This window comes from Coregonus lavaretus, assembly GCF_964263955.1.
Source record: "Coregonus lavaretus genome assembly, contig: HAP1_SCAFFOLD_368, whole genome shotgun sequence".
Lineage (NCBI taxonomy): Eukaryota > Metazoa > Chordata > Actinopteri > Salmoniformes > Salmonidae > Coregonus > Coregonus lavaretus.
In genome coordinates, this window is record NW_028164956.1 from 39,134 (window position 1) to 59,867 (window position 20,734).

Genomic DNA, 20,734 nt, shown 5'->3' on the forward strand with positions numbered 1-20,734 from the left:
AATAACCAATCAGGGATGTCTGGGTGTGGCCTAGTTCCATAGAGGTCCATCCTTAACGTAGTCTAAGATAATAGAGGTAATGTCCATCCATAACGTAATCAAAGATAATAGAGGTAATGTCCATCCATAACGTAATCTAAAATAATAGAGGTAATGTCCATCCATAACGTAATCTAAAATAATAGAGGTAATGTCCATCCATAACGTAGTCTAAGATAATAGAGGTAATGTCCATCCATAACGTAATCTAAGATAATAGAGGTAATGTCCATCCATAACGTAATCTAAAATAATAGAGGTAATGTCCATCCATAACGTAATCTAAAATAATAGAGGTAATGTCCATCCATAACGTAATCTAAAATAATAGAGGTCATGTCCATCCATAACGTAGTCTAAGATAATAGAGGTAATGTCATGTAGTTCATTGTGTACTTGCATTTATTTACTTTTCAGCCATTGGAATCTGCTGAGTGAGAATATGCGTGCCGGGGTGAGTTATAGTCACCTCTAAAGTAGTTAATGTTGGTAAAATGGACCAAACATTCATTTGTGGAAATCCTGCAGGACCTTTAATCCTGAACCACTGCTTTAATTGACTAGCTTGAGTAAATGGTTCTACGTTTTATATCAGTGCAGCCCCTTTAACAAACTAACTCTGGATGGTCTTTTAACATTGCAGATGAGCAGACATGAGTTTAGTGCCAAGTGCATGGATATTGTAGCATGGGTGATGGAGTCTACATCCACTGTGGTTGTTCCCGCCCTTGACCTCACCATGCAGATAGAGCTCTCTGATTCGCCAAGCTCTTCTGGATCAGGAAGTAATGAGGCAGGAGAGGTGACCTCTCTTGGCCGCAGCGTCAGATTCAGCTGTAGTGGAGGACCCAGCAGGTGCACCAGCGCCAGAACCGCCTGCAGCACACGCACTCCCACGCCTTTCCCCTCCTCTCACAGGTACCTAGCCCTATCCCCTCCTCTCACAGGTACCTACCCCTCTCCCCTCCTCTCACAGGTACCTAGCCCTATCCATGCCTCTCACAGGTACCTACCCCTCTCCCCTCCTCTCACAGGTACCTAGCCCTATCCATGCCTCTCACAGGTACCTACCCCTATCCCCTCCTCTCACAGGTACCTAGCCCTATCCATGCCTCTCACAGGTACCTAGCCCTATCCCCTCCTCTCACAGGTACCTAGCCCTATCCTCTCCTCTCACAGGTACCTAGCCCTATCCCCTCCTCTCACAGATACCTAGCTCTATCCCCTCCTCTTTTTGCAGGTCTTTCCTGTTATAGGTACAAATATCCATTCCAGATCCACTTAGTGAGAAATACTACTTAGATACTACACAACCACTCTAAAAAGTTTACTCTAAATGTTAATGTTTGGACTGAGTGTGGTTTGAGATGGTTCACAATGCTTCCTTTGAATAACAATAACAAGGTTGAGTTTGTGTCCCAAATTCTTGGATCATATTTTTTTATTTTGTTACCATGTATTATTAATTTCTATTGTGCATTCTGCAGGTGTTTGACCTCTTTGCTGAGTGAGGACAATGAGCGATATGTCTCCTCACCTGAGGGTGGCGATAGAGAGATGAGACACAGACCACACTCAGCACCACTGAGATCTGTGTTTGGCATCTCTGAGGACTCTGTCTTCGACATGGTCCAGAGCGGCCAGTCGCAGGGCGACATCGTACCGCCGCCCAAACGGAGTAGACAGGAGAAATACAGACCTAGCAAAATGTCAACGGACGGCAAGTTTATGATGGGTATTGTCGAGTTGGTTATAAACCTTCTCAACTCCAGATGGGCTGAGCTAATGCGAAGTGTCAGTCAGGGAACTCTAGTTCTGCTGACTGGAAGTATCTCAGCAAGTCAACAGTTTGCCCAAGAGATGCTAAGCATGGCGACTTCTAAGATGTATTCCCATGCCATAGAGCATATTGCGCTCGGCCACAAGTCTCCCCTTGAGTTAGAGAGGGAGCTTGAGGCCATCTTGGGTCCTCTGGCTGGACAGGTCATAGTCATCATCATAGATAGCATCATCAAGGCTAAAACCAACGGAGGAAATGAGGGGAGAGCGACCAGCCCCTTGACCTATTTTCTAACTGCCATTTCGGCAGAAATACAAAGCCTAGTGGTTCACAGATCGGCTAGCAGACCATCCACCAGACTGTCCAACAACGACCCACTGCTGAACATTTCCAAGTCGAAGGTCTTAAGATCAGTTCTGCTCAAAATGGCAGAGCTCTTTGGCCAAGGTCCAAGTGAAACCTGTCTAGTTCCACTAGTCCAGAGTCAGTCCAACAACTCCATTTGCGACTGGACTGTGAATGCAGGCACCATTCATCCAAGTACATTTCTGTCCGACAACAGAATGATAGAAGTGTCATCCGATGTTGTGGATCTTGTACTTGAGGTTTTTTGGATAACAGGATTTTTGGATAACAGGAACCCGTCAAGGCCACAGAGTGCCTGCTCCCACAACTCAGCTAGTGGAGCAATAGATATGAGAGCTCTTGCTGGGGACTTGGTCAGACAGGTGTCTGTCAAACTCAGCCCGTTTGTCTCTGAGAGTCAACTCTCCACCATGTCCATGACAGATCTGTCATCATCTTTTTCTGACTCCACCTTGAAGCAGTTGTGTTCTCGCTCTGTTGTTGCTCTGGTAACTGCCTGTCAAGCAATCAAAACAGAGCTCGAGAACCAGAGACCTACCAACCTGGCAGCCAGAGACCTACTATCGTCTCTGGTAGAGACCATTGAGGACATGGATATCTCTGACATCCTCCGGGGCCCGTCGGCCATTTTGGAGGTGGCTGCTGTGATAAAGCACCCAGAGATGTCCACCTCGACAATATACAGATCTCTGCTTCTCGACTCATCTCTCGCCTCCTCTAAGATGGTCACTGAGAGCATTATCTTCAACAACCCATGCCCATCAGAGGAGAATGTGAGTATTCAGAAGGAGCTCCCTGCTGATAAAGTTGACATCCTCCATGGTCAACCAGTGGAGGAGTATATTGTCAAAGCTGAGCAATGCATCACTCAGGTCATTCAGGATGCAGCTGTGACATATACTGCTGCGCTGGATAAAACCGACACTTGTGGGAAACTGTCGGAAATCCTATCTGTCCATGTTTCCTCAGAGAATATTGAGGAGGCATCCTCTGATCTCTTTGGTGGAATTATTTCCGACCTGCTTGAGGTATATGAGGTCAATAAGGCCTCCAAGCGTACGAAATCAGGTCGCAAAATGTTCTGGGTGGAAGTGAGTTCAGGTTCCCAGAAGATTTATACCAAAACCCTGGACAAACTAAGGAAGCTGTTCACCTCCCACCATCTCACTGAGGGAAAAAATACTCCTGTGCAAATCGAGCTTTCTGCAACTGGACTACTTGTAACTGAGGCCACTGTGCAGGAATCTCCTGTAACTGAGGCCACTTTGGCAGTGTCTCCTGTACAGAAGACAGACAGTAAGACCCCTTCTAAGTCCTCAGCCTCAGCCTACCAGCTCACCCTCGACACCTGCACTAAAGGGGTAATCAAACAGGTGATCTCGGTGCTGAGGGTGGACACTTCAAAGGAAAACTGCTCCGCTTCCGTTGGGGAGAGCACGTCAAATTCATCCTTCGACTTCAACCAGAAGTTGGACTCGATAATTTCGAAATTGGAGGACCTCCCCATTTCGAGTGATGTGACGTCAGCCGAGATTGCCACACTCACGCGATCTCTTAGTGCAGCCAGCAGAACCTCTAACATTTCTATCCAGAGCTTTCACAGTGCTGAGTTCCGAGCTAAGGCCAAACACATTGTGAATGAGACCATTCTCAGAGCTGCTAGCAAAGCCAGCCATTCTTTGCTACAGAGCATGCCTAGCACCACCTTCTCACACCATGCGGTTTCTACAGCCGAAGATATAGTAAATATTATCATGCAAGACCTTGAAAGTGTATCCCAGTACACTGTGGACGACGCAGACTCCTTCCCACTAGGAGAGAAAAAGCTGGAGTTCCAGCTCAAACCCAGAGTTGTCTTTGACAACTTATTGGATGCTGCTCAAACCATGTACCACAGAGTAAAGGATAGACTGAACATCTTTTTCTCTTTTCCACCAGTGTCAGTCACCACAGCCAAATATGTGCTGGACTCCACCCCTGTGGAGACACTCAGACGTTCTAAGTCCGCTGACACTGCTCTTGTTGAGGACAGGAGCCGCCCTCCGTCTGTGAGAAGTGAGAAGCCTTTGTCAAAAGTCTGTTTGGCTAAAAGGTCTAAAACCCTTCTGTCTTCGAGTGGCTCTTCAACAGACCACCATGTAATTGACACATGCAGTGAGGATGTCACTCTGCCCACCAGGAGTATGTCAGTTGTGAGCAACAACAGTTTGAAGAGAGCCTCTCCTCTCCACGGCAGTGGATTGAGTGAAAGTTGCAAACCTCTTGTGGCTCTAAAAGACGTAACAGTGGCAGTCAGCCAAGAAGGCTTTAGCAAAACTGCAAAGAAGACGCTCAGCTTGATCCTAAATGTGATCAAGTGTAGAGTGGCCAACTCTGAGAGTTCATCTGTTGGGCAGATTGCAAGTGAGGAGTGTCTGATAGCCACTAACATGTTAGACTCTGTACTGGAGAGCCTTGACCAGTTGCCTGACATGAGCGCTGCCGATGAGATCACAAGGACAGAATCCCATACCTCTATCGCAATGGACGAGACAGGTTCACGGTCAATGCTTGTGAGCCAACAAGAAATAAACATATCTGACACCAATATCATAGTGAAAACTATAATGGACACATTGAAGACGGACGACCCAGAGATGACTTCAGCAGAAGAACATCTGGATAGGCTCCTGTCAGTTGAAGCCCTTCAAGGTGCATCTGGCAACCTGATCGCAAAGGTCCATGGTCTCATTCAGGAGATAACCATAAACCGTCAGCTTCAATCCATGGTTGGCCACAGAAGCCTCTCTCAACCAGCGCTGCCTAAACCAGCCCTGAGGAAGCTGTCAAAGGACGATGCCTCAGAGCTCATTTACAACTTTGCCCAGACTTCTGTTAGGAGACTCCTGGGGCAGTGTATGGGAAGGCCTTTGCCACCATCAGCTGAAATGGTTTTGGATCAGGTCATCAAGTTGATGACAGACGTGGTGATGGACAGCCTGACTTATGTGTCCAAGTCTACAATGGAGGATGGTAAGTGAAAGTACCTCTTTTCATCTGCATAGGACTTAATTGTAACATGATGCTCAATACATTGCGTTTTATGATGTAAAATTCACTGGTTGTGTCCAAAATGGCACCTTCTTCCATATTTAGTGCACTACTTTTGACCAGACCCTATGGGTCCTGGTCAAAAGTAGTGCACTATAAAGTGAAGAGAATGCCATTTGGGATGCAGTGACTGACTTCAATGGCTGCGTCCTCTTCTCCCAGTTATTGTACACAGGTCGGTCACACTAGCGTGCTCTTCTCACTCAGACACCAGCAATGCCACAAGTGACATCACTCATGGTGTTGTAGCTGACCTTAATGCTACTGAGGAATTCCCTGCCAGGAGCCTTAGCCCGGCTGATGTAAAGGCTGACGGCATGGCCCGCCTTCCCTCTGCCAGAGGGGAAGAGACTAAGAAGAACAGGAAGTGGCGTTTCCTACCGAAAATGCATAAGTTTCCAAAGATCATGATTAAGGTAGGGTGCTCTGTGTTTTGAGATTACATCTGTAAGGCAGGGCTGAATTTTACCCTACAGATTCACTACACCCCTATTGTCTCTCAGCATTAGAACAAAACTGTTGTCATTGTCTTTAGGAGGTTGAGTGAGGACGCTGTAATGCAATCCTAATACACATGGGAGAGAGTCAATGGCTATGTCCCAAATGGCACCCTATTCCCTATATAGTGCACTACTTTTTACCAGCGCTCTATGGGCCCTTTTCAAAAGTAGTGCCTTACGTAGCGAATAGGGTGCATTTTGGGATGCACACTCTGTATTTTACACAGGCTCAGTTGTCCTGATGTGTTTTGTCAACAGCTGTTCAAGACAAAAGGGGAACCGAAGAGCCACCCTAAACAGGATGCACTGCCTACCAAACGTCTCAGAGAGACTCATATTTCACAGGGTAAGTGATAAGCATCGATAATGTCATATTGATGTATCACCCTATGACAAGCTTGTTAAAACAGTGACAACAGATACAGGCAGACCGACGGACAGACAGGCAGACGGACAGGCAGGCAGACAGACAGACAGGCAGGCAGGCAGGCAGGCAGACGGACAGGCAGACAGACAGACAGACAGACAGACAGACAGACAGACAGACAGACAGACAGGCAGACGGACAGGCAGGCAGACGGACAGGCAGGCAGACAGGCAGACAGACAGACAGGCAGACAGACGGACAGGCAGACGGACGGGCAGGCAGACAGACAGACAGGCAGGCAGGCAGACGGACAGGCAGGCAGACGGACAGGCAGGCAGACGGACAGACACAAACACACACATTCATTTTCTGATTATGAAATGTTCTTATGACAGATGCTGAGTGTGAGGTTCCAGAGGTTCCATCCACTTCCCCTCCCAAGGAGGACCTGACAACCACACCGGCCCCTGCTCCCCAGGAGTCCCAGTCCCGTAAACGCCCACTCATAGTCAGGGTGTTACACGCTCTCTCCAGAGCCATCTCCAAACCATTCAGAGGAGCTTCAGGGAAGAAGAATTAGCCAAATGCCTGATTTTATTAATATTATATTTTAATCAGAGCCTTTATTTAATAAAACATTACTGCATTGATTTCTGTCTATAGTAGTCTTCATGTATGTGCAAGATAACGGTAAAGTACTTCAAATCACATAGTCAAAAGTATTCATAGTGAAGTACCGTTTATGATTATTGATTGTGGAAATACACATAATACAGAAAAGTTGTTGTCACATACAAAGACAGACATAAAGGAGAACTCCGTAGACCAGTCACATTCTCAAGCCATAACTAAATCCATGAATGGATCTCCTATAAGATGACAGGAGAACATTTGTAACACTTTCTATGAATCCAGGCTCTGTCGCAGCCGGCCGCGACCGGGAGACTCATGGGCGGCGCACAATTGGCCCAGCATCGTCCAGGGTAGGGGAGGGAATGGCCGGCAGGGATGTAGCTCAGTTGATAGAGCATGGCGTTTGCAACGCCAGGGGAGTGGGTTCGTTTCCCACGGGGGGCCAGTAAAAAAAAATATATACATATATATATTTATTCACTAACTGTAAGTCGCTCTGGATAAGAGCGTCTGCTAAATGACAAAAAAAAAAAAAAAAAAAAAAAAAAAAGCCTATATCTATAATGCATACACTCAAGTCATTTACATTTACGTCATTTAGCAGACGCTCTTATCCAGAGCGACTTACAGTTAGTGAATACATAGATATATATATATTTTTTTATACTGGCCCCCAGTGGGAATCGAACCCACAACCCTGGCGTTGTGACCACTGCGCCACTCAGGAGTATTTACATTTTACATTTTAGTCATTTAGCAGAAGCTCTTATCCAGAGCGACTTACAGTTAGTGAGTGCATACATTCTTTTATTTGTTTATTTTATTTTTATTCTTTTTTTATATATATATATATTTTTTTTTCATACTGCCCCCCCGTGGGTATCGAACCCACAACCCTGGGGTTCATACTGTCATACACTCATAATGACTTAATTGAGTTAAGTGTTAAGTTAAGTGCAGTTATAAACACATAATGAGGGCTTATTATGTATTTCTTGCAATAAAAAAAGAAAAATGCTACTAGTTTATTAAATATTCATGACTGCTATTGCACGGCTCATGTCCACACTTCTGTACAATAGGGGGCAGTAATGCACCATAACGTTGGATGCCAACTGTCTATAAACCCCACTGAAGAAGAAAAAGCTACTCATGTAATGCATGCTGGAAAGCAGACAAAAACTAATGATTTGCAAGAGATCTAAACACGATTTATAAGCTACTGAACAACAAGTCCAAGAAAGCATTGCTAACCGCGTTTGCACTTTGAACAGATTTCTCGACAATAATAATGGAAGATGTGACTGGGGCTCAGCTCATTGCAGAGGCACTAAAAGCTCAGGTGAAGTGTGTGCAATTTATATAAAACAGTGTTATACTGTGTAACCGTGTTGCTAAGAATATATTAGTCGCTGATCATGTCCTTGGCAGTGAGAATGTAGCACTACGAGTTGTGAAAGTGTGCCATAGGTCATTGCACTGGTATAGCTAACTATTAATATTGTTGTAGAAAAACATTTAGATGTTTATGTGGAATAGCATATGTTAACATAGTGAGTTTTTGTCCTGGGTCCGCCTGGGTCCTGCAGTCGGTGAAAAGCAATTGCACTGCCTGCATCTCAGAACTGCGGCTGCCTTGATCTCATGAGGTTATCGTTGCCCGCGTGTGCATGACGTCAGAGAAAGTCGGGATCAAGTCGGACACAAATCTAACCAGCATGCATTGGGCGGTGATCGCTGGTAATCGATTCTGCGCAGACCTGGCTCATCTCAAATGGGCCTCTTGTCTATGATCTGTCGGCATGGTTATACTGGCCTGTGGCCTTGTTGGAGGCCTTGATGATATCGGAGGGGGGCTCCCATTTGAAGCAGGGCTCCAGATTGGCCATCTTTATGGTCATTATTGAGGACAGGGTGCCATCCAATGCTAGGCTGTTTCTTCTCTTGGTTTTGTTCAGTCCCACAACTGAAAACACCCTCTCAGCATCTGCGTTTGCATGGGGCAACACCAGGACAAGCTTGGCGACGGCAGCAAGCCTCTCGAATTCTTTGGCTCCTGTCACCTATGGAAAATGCACCAAAACACAATGGAAAAACATACCTTGATTTTTTATTGATTAATACTGTGAATATACTGTAGGTTGATCCATTAACAAAGTTCAGATAAAAACATGCATAATTTGAAACATGCATGACACATATATGCATGCAACAATTTTAAGCAACAGATGTAGCCAAGCCACACCTGCCAAAAGAAAAGACAAAAAAGGAAAAAAAAATTACATTATGCTTCCGGGTTGCCATTTCAGCCCAGAAGCTTTCCATTTCAGTTTAGTCCTGCAGGGATATCATTGGCATGGTCTGATAATTTAGAAACTCCTCACCCAGAAGGTCATGCTCCTCTGGCCAATGGTATGGGAGGAGATGGGGAAACCTATTTATGAAAGTAGAGTTACAAGTTGTTACGTTTTAGGTATATAGTCATCAACCAGCAGCAGTTCATACACATCTTTGAGGAGAAGCCACATAAGAATATCTCATGTGCAGTTTAGGAGTGAACACACCTCATCATAAAACACAGGGTATTTTAGCTAAGATGAAAGACAATAATTAGAGAAAAAAAACGAACCTTTCAACAAAGTACAGGACATCTTCGATGTCACTTTCAGCCCTCTGCCGTACATCTACAAATTGTGCGTGCTTGATCAGTGGCTCTTCCAGTGGCAGCTTCTTAAGTGCATAGTCCACAGCACTTGTCAGGAAACACAACACAGCTTCATGGAATGAATCCACCTGCTGTGGTGTGATGTCACCCTCGTCGAGTAATCTGTTAATTTTAGCCCTGGTTGTGAACCCAATACAGCATATCGGTATAATGTACAAGGCTAAATATCACATATCACAGTGTTTGATCATAATAATAGTCAAATACTAACCTGGTAAATGGTTTGCCTTTTCTTCAAAGGCAATTTCACAAGGCTCCTCATGGCACTGCAGAGCTGCTGGAACCATAAACTTGGAACATAGCTTGCGTACGAATTTCACCATCTATAACAGACATTTACAAAAATAGTAGGTGAAACCTGTTTTAGAGGACCCCTGCAGATATCAGCAAGAAACACAGAATGGAAAAAAACTGCAAAATCCAATCCCACCTCATCATGTAACAAAAATATTGATGACTGCTCTCTCTGAAGCAGCAAGTTGAAAGAAGTGAAAGTTGGTACGGTGGCTTGGAAGAACAGCAGGTACACTTCTGTCATGGGGACAGTGAATGTCTGCACAAGTCTCTTGAACCTGGCCTGATTTTCATCTTGAATCAATCAATAAATAACACAAAACAAGAGGTTGTCATTAATACAAGTATGTGACTAACAATCCATGTAGTTGCTGCATAATGAAATTGAAAATTGATGACCATACTAGCAGATTTGTAGTAGCTGGCCAGAGGTTCATACAGCCTCAGGATCCTGGTCACACAACGTTCAAGGCTTAGCCAACGGACCGAGATATGCAGGAGGACCTCCATGTACTCCGCTTCATGGAGCTCACAAAACTCTGTTTTAGACATTAAATCCATATCATATATTTTCTACAGCTCAGCATTTCAGTATTACACTTAATAGTATCAAACATGCATACCTGACAGGTATCCTTTCCGATTTGTGCTACCCTTGAACCAGTAACCGATGTCCACTACCATATCCTCCAAATCAAAACCGGACACCTGCAATGCATAAATCAATCGTAACGCATTCAGTCAATGCATGTAATTAGGATACAAATAAAAAGTTACATGTAAAGATAAATCAGGCCTTAACTCACTTTAAAAAATCTTTAAAAAATCCCACTCCTGCAGCTTTGGCGGTGTTATGTGCCACATGACAAGGACAACCATGAATATAGGTGTTGGAATGCTTCTGGAGCACCCTAGAGGCAATGGAATTACGTGGTCCAATGTTCACAGCTGCATTGTAAACTGAGAGACCAATGCAGTTCTCCCAAGGGATGCCATGCTCCTCTATGGTGGAGTTAATTTTGGTGAAGATCTCACTTGCTGGCCCACATCTCCTCCCACTTGTTGTGCACATATTTAAGAACTGGTGGACAACTTTGCTGCCCATGAAGACCCGGACAGTAAGCGGGTTCATCTTTTCCACTCCTATAATGACAAGTTAGAATCATACAGATGTTCATGTTATTAGATGTTTAAAAATACACAAAGCACATGTTTTGCAGATGAGAAAAATCTCAAATAGTTTGTGAAATACCAGTGTCATTCGACCCATCCGTAACAAGGGTATACGGGGCTTTTTTCATCTCCTTCACAAGCTCCTGTGTGAAATATGGTGCGAGTGCTTCATTGGTAATGCAGGATGACTTAGTCCTGGCACACCTGTACTCCTGCGCTGTCTTCGAATCTCCGAAACATTATTTTAGGAGAGGCCCCAGGTGGTCCGCAAAGGCTAGGGGGACGTTGTGAACTACCAACCCAGCTGTCATTTTGACCTCAGCCCTTCTTGTCTGTAAGAAATAAAAAATTATTAATCCTCCCAAAATACCATAGTTTATTTAAAATAGACGCCTGCGATAATAGGGCACAGGTAAAAAACACATTCAGCAACTAAGATCTCAAATTAAGAAAACTGGACTGTACTACACTGAAATACAAACCACAAATTAGTCAAAACTATCAACCATGACTTTACCGTGATCAACTAGAACACAAAACTCTTGATTGAACCTTGACAGAATCATTACACATATCATACCTTAACCTCTTGTGCAGACATACCCCCAACAGATGGAACGGCCATTGCATATTGGGATATTGTGGCTGTGGACAGGAGAGCTCGTTGCTTATCTTGGTGGCCTTTTGCTTTTTATATGGCGCACTACATCTGTCACACCCTGGTGGCAACATGAGTTTTCAATACGGCAGACTGCACACCAGTAGTGCATGTTGAGGCTCCCTCTGGTAATAAATGGCCATGAAGAGGTCCACTCATTTTTGAAAATGGATCTATATGTTGCTGCTCCAGCCAGAGCACGACTCTTCTGGCCCTGCTGTTGGATTGGGGGGGTCTCTTCTTTCTGTCCCTCTGTGTCTTCTTCCATCTGCCCTGTTGGTTGTTCTATTTGTCCTGTCTGTTGCTCCTCTGCATGTGCGTCAATCTGTCCTGTCTGTTGCTCCTCTGCTTGTTTGTCAGTCTGTCCTGTCTCCTGCTCTCTCTGTCCTTTGTGTTGCTCCTCTGTCTGTTGTCCTGTCGTTTCTATCAATCGTTCTGGCTGTTCTGTCAGTGTGTTTGTCTGTCTTTTCTCACTTGGCTGGTTCTTTAAATAAAATAAAAGGTTTCGCTTTTGTCCTGGCAAAGGTCTCTTACGGGACATCTTTGAAACCTTAAACAATTAAAATGGTCATGTTGGTTTAATAACTCTACTCTCAGTTACAAAAACATACCTACTTCTATTGCACACATTTCCTGTATTTATGTTAAATTCTTTGGAATACATCTTACCTGTTCGAAATCAGCTGAGTTTACATTCACCACACTAAATCATGTTCACACGCACAAACAAATAATTTATTTCAAGATTTAAAGTTTAAGAGAGTGAGTATTCAATTGGACGACATTTCATTGTTACATACCTAGTCTCAGCTCAGCTTCTTATCAGACTTCTTCAGGGCGGCAGGTAGCTTAGTGGGTAAGAGCGTTGTGCCAGTAACCGAAAGGTTGCTGGTTCTAATCCCCGAGCCGACTAGGTGAAAAATCTGTCGATGTGCCCTTGAGCAAGGCACTTAACCCTAATTGCTCCTGTAAGTCGCTCTGGATAAGAGCGTCTGCTAAATGACAAAAAAAAAAAAAAGGTAGTGACCTGCTCATCTTATGTTGACTTTCACGGCAATGGTATCTCTTCTTCTGTCGCTAACTTCGGGGTGCAGCACATATGGTTCATTGGCGCTCATCAGCGCCATCTACCGTCGGGGAGTTTGAAAAAAGGAACGAACGAGTCTCTGCCGATTTTTTTTGCTTGAGAAATTGGATGTGTGGCGTGAGTGCGTGTGAAAACAGGCAAAAACGTGTGTCACACGGCGAAAGCGTGAGAGTTGGCAGCTCTGTGTTAACACCCTTGTTGATGCATGCCAATGTGTGTGTCAATGCAAAGAAAATCTAAACTACATTGTAACAATTCATATACAATTCAGAATGAAAATGTATGCACTCACTAACTGTAAGTCGCTCTGGATAAGAGCGTCTGCTAAATGACTAAAAATGTTTTAAAAAATGTAAATATACTGTATCTACATGTATCTCTCTACAGAATGTAGAATATATGTTTGGAATAGTTGGTGTTCCAGTCATTGAAGTAGCTATGGCAGCTCAAGCCTCAGGAATCAAGTATGTGGGAATGCGCAATGAACAAGCCCTAAGCCACCTTTTTATTACTAAACCAGCTCTCCCCAAATCATGTGATATTAACTACCCTTACATAGACTACAGGAGCGTGTAGTGTGTGAGGGTCAGTTTCATAGCTTTTTTGCATTGCTAATTATGTCTGCCTGTCTGTCTGACCCTTTGTGTGTCTGTCTGCCTGTCTTCCTGTCTTTCCCTCTGTCTGTCTGTTCCTCTCCAGTCCAGGTGCATGTCTGGTTGTGTCTGGACCGGGACTCATCCATTCACTTGGTGCAATGGCCAATGCTAACATGAACTGCTGGTATGCTAGAACTCCACAAACAGAAGACCCTACTACTCATGTTCAGTGGCCTTTCAAAAGAAGGGATGCTATCCGCACACTGCAAAAAATGATCTGAGGACTCCAAACTATCTCAGCTTGTCAGTTGATGTCATTGTGTGATACCTCTCTCTCTGTAGGCCTGTGATTGTTATTGGAGGCTCCTCTGATCAAAACCAAGAGACCACTGGGGCGTTTCAAGAGTTTCCACAGGTACCGATTCAACCATGACATTTCTGACTATTGAACATTAGGGGATGGTATCCCGGGACACAGATTAAGCCTAGTCATGACCTAAAAAGCAAACTCAATAGAGAATCTCTGTCTGGGAAACTGGCCCTAGCAGTTTAATTGCTGAAAGAGGAAATCATTTGTTATTTGTGGTCCTCTTTCTCTGTCAGGTGGAGGCATGCAGATTGTACAGTAAGTTCTCTGCTAGGTCTAGCAGTCTGGATATGATCTCCTCAGTGGTAGAGAAGGTATACAGTCTACTCTGACTCCCTCTGTGTAGTCCTCTTCATATCATTTGGTATCACCTGCAATTGTCTGTTTTCTGACCTCTAATTTTCCAGCTTAGCAAGGTACCTTAACTGCTTCATAAGAGCACAGCACAGCCTTAATTGATCTGAATGGAAGGGTGTTTGGTCTGTCTAAGGCAGCACGCACTAGCATGTATGGACGTCCAGGTGCTGTATACGTAGACATATCTGGGGACATGGTCAATGCTAAATTGGACAGGAGCAGAGCCAGGTTAGTGGCCATCACTGTCTTTCATCCATTTAAAATGTATACTAATGCGTTACTGTTGAATATGTATACCTCTGAATTCACATCACCGTAGTCATTTTTATTTTATTTTGTTATACCTTTTAACGTCTGAAGTGAACCAGAAATTAAATTACTTAGAAAATATAGCACTATATCAAAATATTCTCATCAGAGAATAGCAATAAGCCTCGATAGACCTTCATGATGTATTTACATATGCAATACAGTTGCTAGGTAACATGTTTAATGTTTGACCTATTATTTATTATTTCCTTTGTCAGAGAGGTGCCCTGTAGTCCACCTCCTCCTGTGAGTATGGCTGACCATATGGCGATCACAGAAGCACTGGCGGTCCTGAAAGGAGCCAAACGGCCTTTACTCATCATTGGCAAATGTAGGCATTGCTTTTTTAATAGCCAGATCATCTGGGGGAAACAGAACTAAAATGTTGCATAATTGCGTCAGATACTTGGTTAAGGTCTGGGGAGATGTTAAGAGAAAGATACTAACGCCACTTGCGAAGTTTCCACCCCCCTAAACGGAAACTCTCTGCAAGTTTCAGGCAAGTTTATGGGCCAAATGTCCCCTCCCCTTCTGAAATTGAAAAGATGCGAGTACCTGCGAAATCGTGATTTGTCCAAATGATTAGTGGTGAAAAATCAGCGTACCGGAACAAAGTTGTCACATCCCAGTCTGTTGACAGACGCTACTTCCAGTTATGTTACGTGCGTCTGTCCAGGAGAGATCAATAGCCAGGTGAGACGCACTGTAACACATATAGCACTGTACCACAGCCGGGGCGGCAAGTAGCTTAGTGGTTAAGAGCGTTGTGCCAGTAACCGAAAGGTCGCTGGTTCTAATCCCCGAGCCGACTAGGTGAAAAATATGTTGATGTGCCCTTGAGTAAGGCACTTAACCCTAATTGCTCATGTAAGTCGCTCTGGATAAGAGCGTCAGCTAAATGACTAAAATGTAAATGTACCACGGTTCAGTCAAAAATAGGGCCACGTTCAGTCGACAAATGTTGTTGACATGATTTCTCATTCTACCTGTCCGAGAGGCACGTTCGTTCTACATGCTATATTTCTATCTGAACGTTGCACAATGTTTTGCTCAGCTGAATGCATCCCAGTTGTGAAGGCCAGTCTGTTGAAATCCGTGTGGCAGTGCCCTCTGTCTGTGTCCCTCTGCAGGTGCAGCCCATGGAAGAGCAGAGGGGGCTCTGAAGGAGCTGGTGGAGGGGTGTGACCTGCCCTTCCTGCCCACCCCCATGGGTAAAGGGGTGCTGCCTGACGATCACCCCAACTGTGTTGCTGCTGCCCGCTCCAGGTCAGCCTCTCCTTCTCTCAGCTGGCATCATATTCATGTACAGACCATTGACTGTATAAGTAGGACCAATAATTTCCCTGACCATTTGAACGGACCACGAAACTCCTGAAATCCCTATCTATAACTAGTCTCTCCTGGCCAGGTCATGTCAATGTAAACTGGTGTCAATCAAACAACTACACTACTCCTATAACTAGCCTCTTTTCATTACATTTTGTTTTGTCCCTGCTCTCCTCCTCCTCTCTTCCTATCCTCCTCCTCCTCTCTTCCTATCCTCCTCCTCCTCTCTTCCTCCTCCTCCTCCTCTTCCTATCCTCCTGGTTCTATGGTCTTGGTGGGGACTGCAGAGCTCTGCTCCAGTCTGATGTTGTGGTCCTACTTGGTGCCAGACTCAACTGGATCCTGCACTTTGGCCTTCCCCCCAGGTTTGACACCCAAGTAAAGGTCATCCAGCTAGGTCAAAGGTCACCAGTAGGGTTTCTTTTTTTTCCTTCTTTTTTTCGGATTTTCTTCTTATTCCGTTCTGATTTCTGGAATCTTCCAACAGGGATTTCTGGGAATTTTGGGAAAGTAACTGTAATTTTGCAACCCTAGTCACAGGTCATTTCATAGTGAACTACATTTCATTGTAACCAGGTATAAAGGTATTTGACTCAGTCTATTGGATTTAGTCTATCAATTATATAGCTTCTCTATAAGTCTTTGTGGTCTCTCCAAATAATGTCATGGCTGTCTTAGTGCTGTACAGTACATCTATATTTAAGCAATAAGGCCCGAGGGGGTGTGGTATATGGCCAATATACCACGTCTAGGGGCTGTTCTTAAGCACGATGCAACGCGGAGTGCCTCGATACAGCCCTTAGCCGTGGTATATTGGCCCTATACCACAAACCCCAGAGGTGCCTTATTGCTATTATAAACTGGTTACCAACGTAATTCGAACAGTCAAAATACATTTCAAATCAAATCAAATCAAATTTTATTGGCCACATGCGCCGAAATACAACAGGTGCAGACATTACAGTGAAATGCTTACTTACAGCCCTTAACCAACAGTGCATTTATTTTTAACAAAAAAGTAAAAATAAAACAACAACAAAAAAAGTGTTGAGAAAAAAAGAGCAGAAGTAAAATAAAAGAAGAGTAGGGAGGCTATATATACAGGGGGGTACCGGTGCAGAGTCAATGTGCGGGGGCACCGGCTAGTTGAGGTAGTTGAAGTAATATGTACATGTGGGTAGAGTTAAAGTGACTATGCATAAATAATTAACAGAGTAGCAGCAGCGTAAAAGGATGGGGTGGGGGGGCAGTGCAAATAGTCCGGGTAGCCATGATTAGCTGTTCAGGAGTCTTAAGGCTTGGGGGTAGAAGCTGTTGAGAAGTCTTTTGGACCTAGACTTGGCACTCCGGTACCGCTTGCCGTGCGGTAGCAGAGAGAACAGTCTATGACTAGGGTGGCTGGAGTCTTTGACAATTTTGAGGGCCTTCCTCTGACACCGCCTGGTATAGAGGTCCTGGATGGCAGGAAACTTGGCCCCAGTGATGTACTGGGCCGTACGCACTACCCTCTGTAGTGCCTTGCGGTCGGAGGCCAAGCAGTTGCCATACCAGGCAGTGATGCAACCAGTCAGGATGCTCTCGATGGTGCAGCTGTATAATTTTTTGAGGATCTGAGGACCCATGCCAAATCTTTTCAATCTCCTGAGGGGGAATAGGCTTTGTCGTGCCCTCTTCACGACTGTCTTGGTGTGTTTGGACCATGATAGTTCGTTGGTGATGTGGACACCAAGGAACTTGAAGCTCTCAACCTGTTCCACTACAGCCCCGTCGATGAGAATGGGGGCGTGCTCAGTCCTCTTTTTTTTCCTGTAGTCCACAATCATCACCTTTGTCTTGGTCACGTTGAGGGAGAGGTTGTTATCCTGGCACCACACGGCCAGGTCTCTGACCTCCTCCCTCAACGTGACCCATGTTATACGGTCAGATATACCACAGCTTTCAGCCAATCAGCATTCAGGGCTCGAGTCACCCGGTTTATAAAAGGGAACGTGTGTGTGTCAGCCTTAGCATTATGTGGTGCTGCCTGGTTATTTCTGTTGTGTTTAGCTTGAGGTTTGGCCACTCCTCCAGCTGCTGTTACATGTGTCACGCACGGCGCTCTTCCTGTCGTGTCGTTGCTGGTATGTTGTAGTAACGTTCCACATACGTTATTTATGTCAAGGTCAATGTCAAGGTTGATCTGTGTGCTGAGGAGATGGGGAACAACGTGCAACCTGCTGCTGCTCTCCTGGGGGACATCAATACTATTGTCAAGCAGGTAACACAACACAGTCCTGGGGGACTGGAGATCCTGGTTTGAATCCAGGCTCTGTCGTAGCCGGCCGCGACCGGGAGACCCATGGGGCGGCGCACAATTGGACCAGCGTCGCCTAGGGTAGTGGAGGGAATGGCCGGCTCAGTTCGTAGAGCATGGTGTTTGCAACGCCAGGGTTGTGGGTTCGATTCCCACGGGGGGTATGACATTTTTTTATAACGTATGCACTAACTGTAAGTCGCTCTGGATAAGAGCGTCTGCTAAATGAGGGCAATGTGGGGCATTCTTATTTTTCCTCCACTGATGATGATATCCAATCTGTTTATTCTTACTTTTGTGAGTCAGTACCCAAGAACAACACAGTCATTTTTCAGAACACAATGAGAATTACTCAGAATGACAGTTTGTTTTACACCACTGTGCTAGTACAGGATAAAGTTGAGCTGAAGGGGATGTTAGATAGTGAGTCCATGGCTACTACTCTGCGCGCAGATATTGTACCTCGGTTGAGGGAGGCAGGAGTGGTAGAGGGGAACTTTCTAGCTCCTTCAGACATCATCCTGGTGGGTTGTGGTGGGAACAAACTAGCCCAGTGGGCATGTGTGACTTAAAAATGCAACTTTATGGCTTCTGTTATGTAGTCCCAGTGCTTATTGTTGATGGGCAGGTTGATGAACTCATTGTGGGAACTAATGTGTTGAAGTCTCTGATTAGACAGTGAGTTTCTATGTGCTCACGCAGGTGCCCGAGAGCTGTGGCTGCACCAAGGGCTAAGCTATTGTGTGTTGTCTCTTCGTGTACAGGTATGTCATTTATTTTGTCAGAATTATGTTGTATATCATTTTACTTGTATTGTATAGTGTGTTGTTAGGCACTGAATGTGTGCATGCAGCACCTGTTCTCTTTTGCCTGACCTTCAACTAGCAAGGTGCTCGAGAGCTGTGGCTGCACCAAGAGCTAACATATTGTGTGTTGTCTCTTCGTGTGCAGGTCGAATAAAAATTATCCAACCATCAGAATTCCAGTTGTGGCAGTGTCCTAATTACGTGACCTGCCGACTGGTCAGCTCAAGCCGACCGCCGGAGCTGTGCATGTGGATGAGGTGCACGACCTGCGCATGTGAATTTGTTGATGGCTTACTGTAAGTGAATATATACTGTAAACAGTGAAAGTGAATGTAGCATATTCATTAGATACAGGTATTCGTGCTTATTTGTATGTTTTGGATGAATTTGTTTATTGCATTTATTTTTTTTGGTATTTGAATGCACTAAATTACATTGTATTTTAGTGCTCTGTTGAGCCATGGAAGATTCTCAAATCCATAAGACGTGTTATGCTGGGGATTTTAGTGTGGGTAGAGGGAGGGGTGTCCTTCCATTTACACCAATTGTACAGTCAGCTCCTGGGAGTAGAGCGTTTGCTAGTCCTGAGTTTGCAAGCACTGGGAGGGGTAGGCTGTTTGTTCCACCTGACCAGGGTATCCCACCTCTGTCTTTTGAAGTACCATCATCCACAGTACTCGGTGATAATGGGATGCCTCCGAGTCAGCTTAGTGACCTTATTAAGCAGATTGGTTCAGAGATAGGAGAATCTATCAGAGCGAGTTTACTGCAGCCTGGGGTTTCAAGTCTTTCTCCTGCCCGTCCCCCTCACCAACCCCAGCAGTTTCCCCTGCCTGAGCAGTGTGGGTCAACCTTTATTGATGCGTCCAAGCTGAATCTGGTTGTGAAGTCAGATGTTAGTGCTCCACCTCTTTTTAGGGGTGATGGCTCAGATAAGTACTCTGTCCTGGAGTGGGAGGAGTTAATGGAAGTCTACCTAGAGAAGAGGGGTTACACTGGGTCTGGGAATGTTGGGGAGGTGATGTCTAGGCTCATGGGGAGGGCACGGGATGTGACCAAAGTCTGGAAGCGTAACAACCTTGTTGTCACAGATGTTAAGGCGGTGTTCAGTGTTTTCAAGCAACACTTTGGGGATACTGTCTGCTCAGGTATGCCATTAGCTGATTTCTATTCAATCAAACCATATGCTAATGAGGGTCCAATAGATTTCTGGATTAGGCTTAACAAAGCTGCAGAGGCAGCCGACCAGTACCTTGTGAGTGAGGGCAGGACCTTACCCAATCAGTGCTCAGAGTTGGCAGTCATGTTTGTACGCAACTGTCCTGATAAAGAGTTGGCCCAAGTGTTCAAGAGCAAACCCATTCGTGACTGGACAGCCAGTGAGGTACAGGATTGGTTGGATGAACTGTTAAGGGAACGTAAAGCATGTAGAACACAACTTTCACAGCAGGTTGCTGCTGTTTTTGACTGCCCTCAGGAGGGAGTGGGTCCTGTGAAAAGACCTAATGTGTCATCTTTTTCTCAATGTGGCCGTGAACCAGACCAGGCACCATCTGTATCTGAGGGTGGGACATTAAAGAAAGTTTTGACTTTGTTAGAGAAGGCTCTGGTCAGCAATACTCAGTCTGTGAGTGGCGCAGTGGTCTAAGGCACTACATCGCAGTGCTAGCTGTGCCACTAGAGATCCTGGTTCGAATCCAGGCTCTGTCGTAGCCGGCCGCGACCGGGAGACCCATGGGGCGGCGCACAATTGGACCAGCGTCGCCTAGGGTAGTGGAGGGAATGGCCGGCTCAGTTCGTAGAGCATGGTGTTTGCAACGCCAGGGTTGTGGGTTCGATTCCCACTGGGGGTATGAAAAAAATTAATAACTTATGCACTAACTGTAAGTCGCTCTGGATAAGAGCGTCTGCTAAATGAGGGCAATGTGGGGCATTCTTATTTTTCCTCCACTGATGATGATATCCAAT

The 20,734-nt window shown here is 45.1% G+C and overlaps 1 protein-coding gene across 1 annotated transcript; it reads left to right on the plus strand.

Annotated features, from left to right (window-relative positions):
• Positions 1-5,112: 5,112 nt before the first annotated feature.
• Positions 5,113-17,966, plus strand: LOC311116416 (2-hydroxyacyl-CoA lyase 1-like; the record flags this gene model as incomplete). Its single annotated transcript, XM_084191506.1, has 10 exons — positions 5,113-5,127; positions 6,034-6,121; positions 13,417-13,492; positions 13,651-13,723; positions 13,912-13,989; positions 14,166-14,260; positions 14,560-14,672; positions 15,472-15,607; positions 15,955-16,060; positions 17,841-17,966. 10 exons carry the CDS (start codon positions 5,113-5,115, stop codon positions 17,964-17,966), a joined length of 906 nt encoding a protein of 301 aa, XP_084047632.1.
• Positions 17,967-20,734: the final 2,768 nt, after the last annotated feature.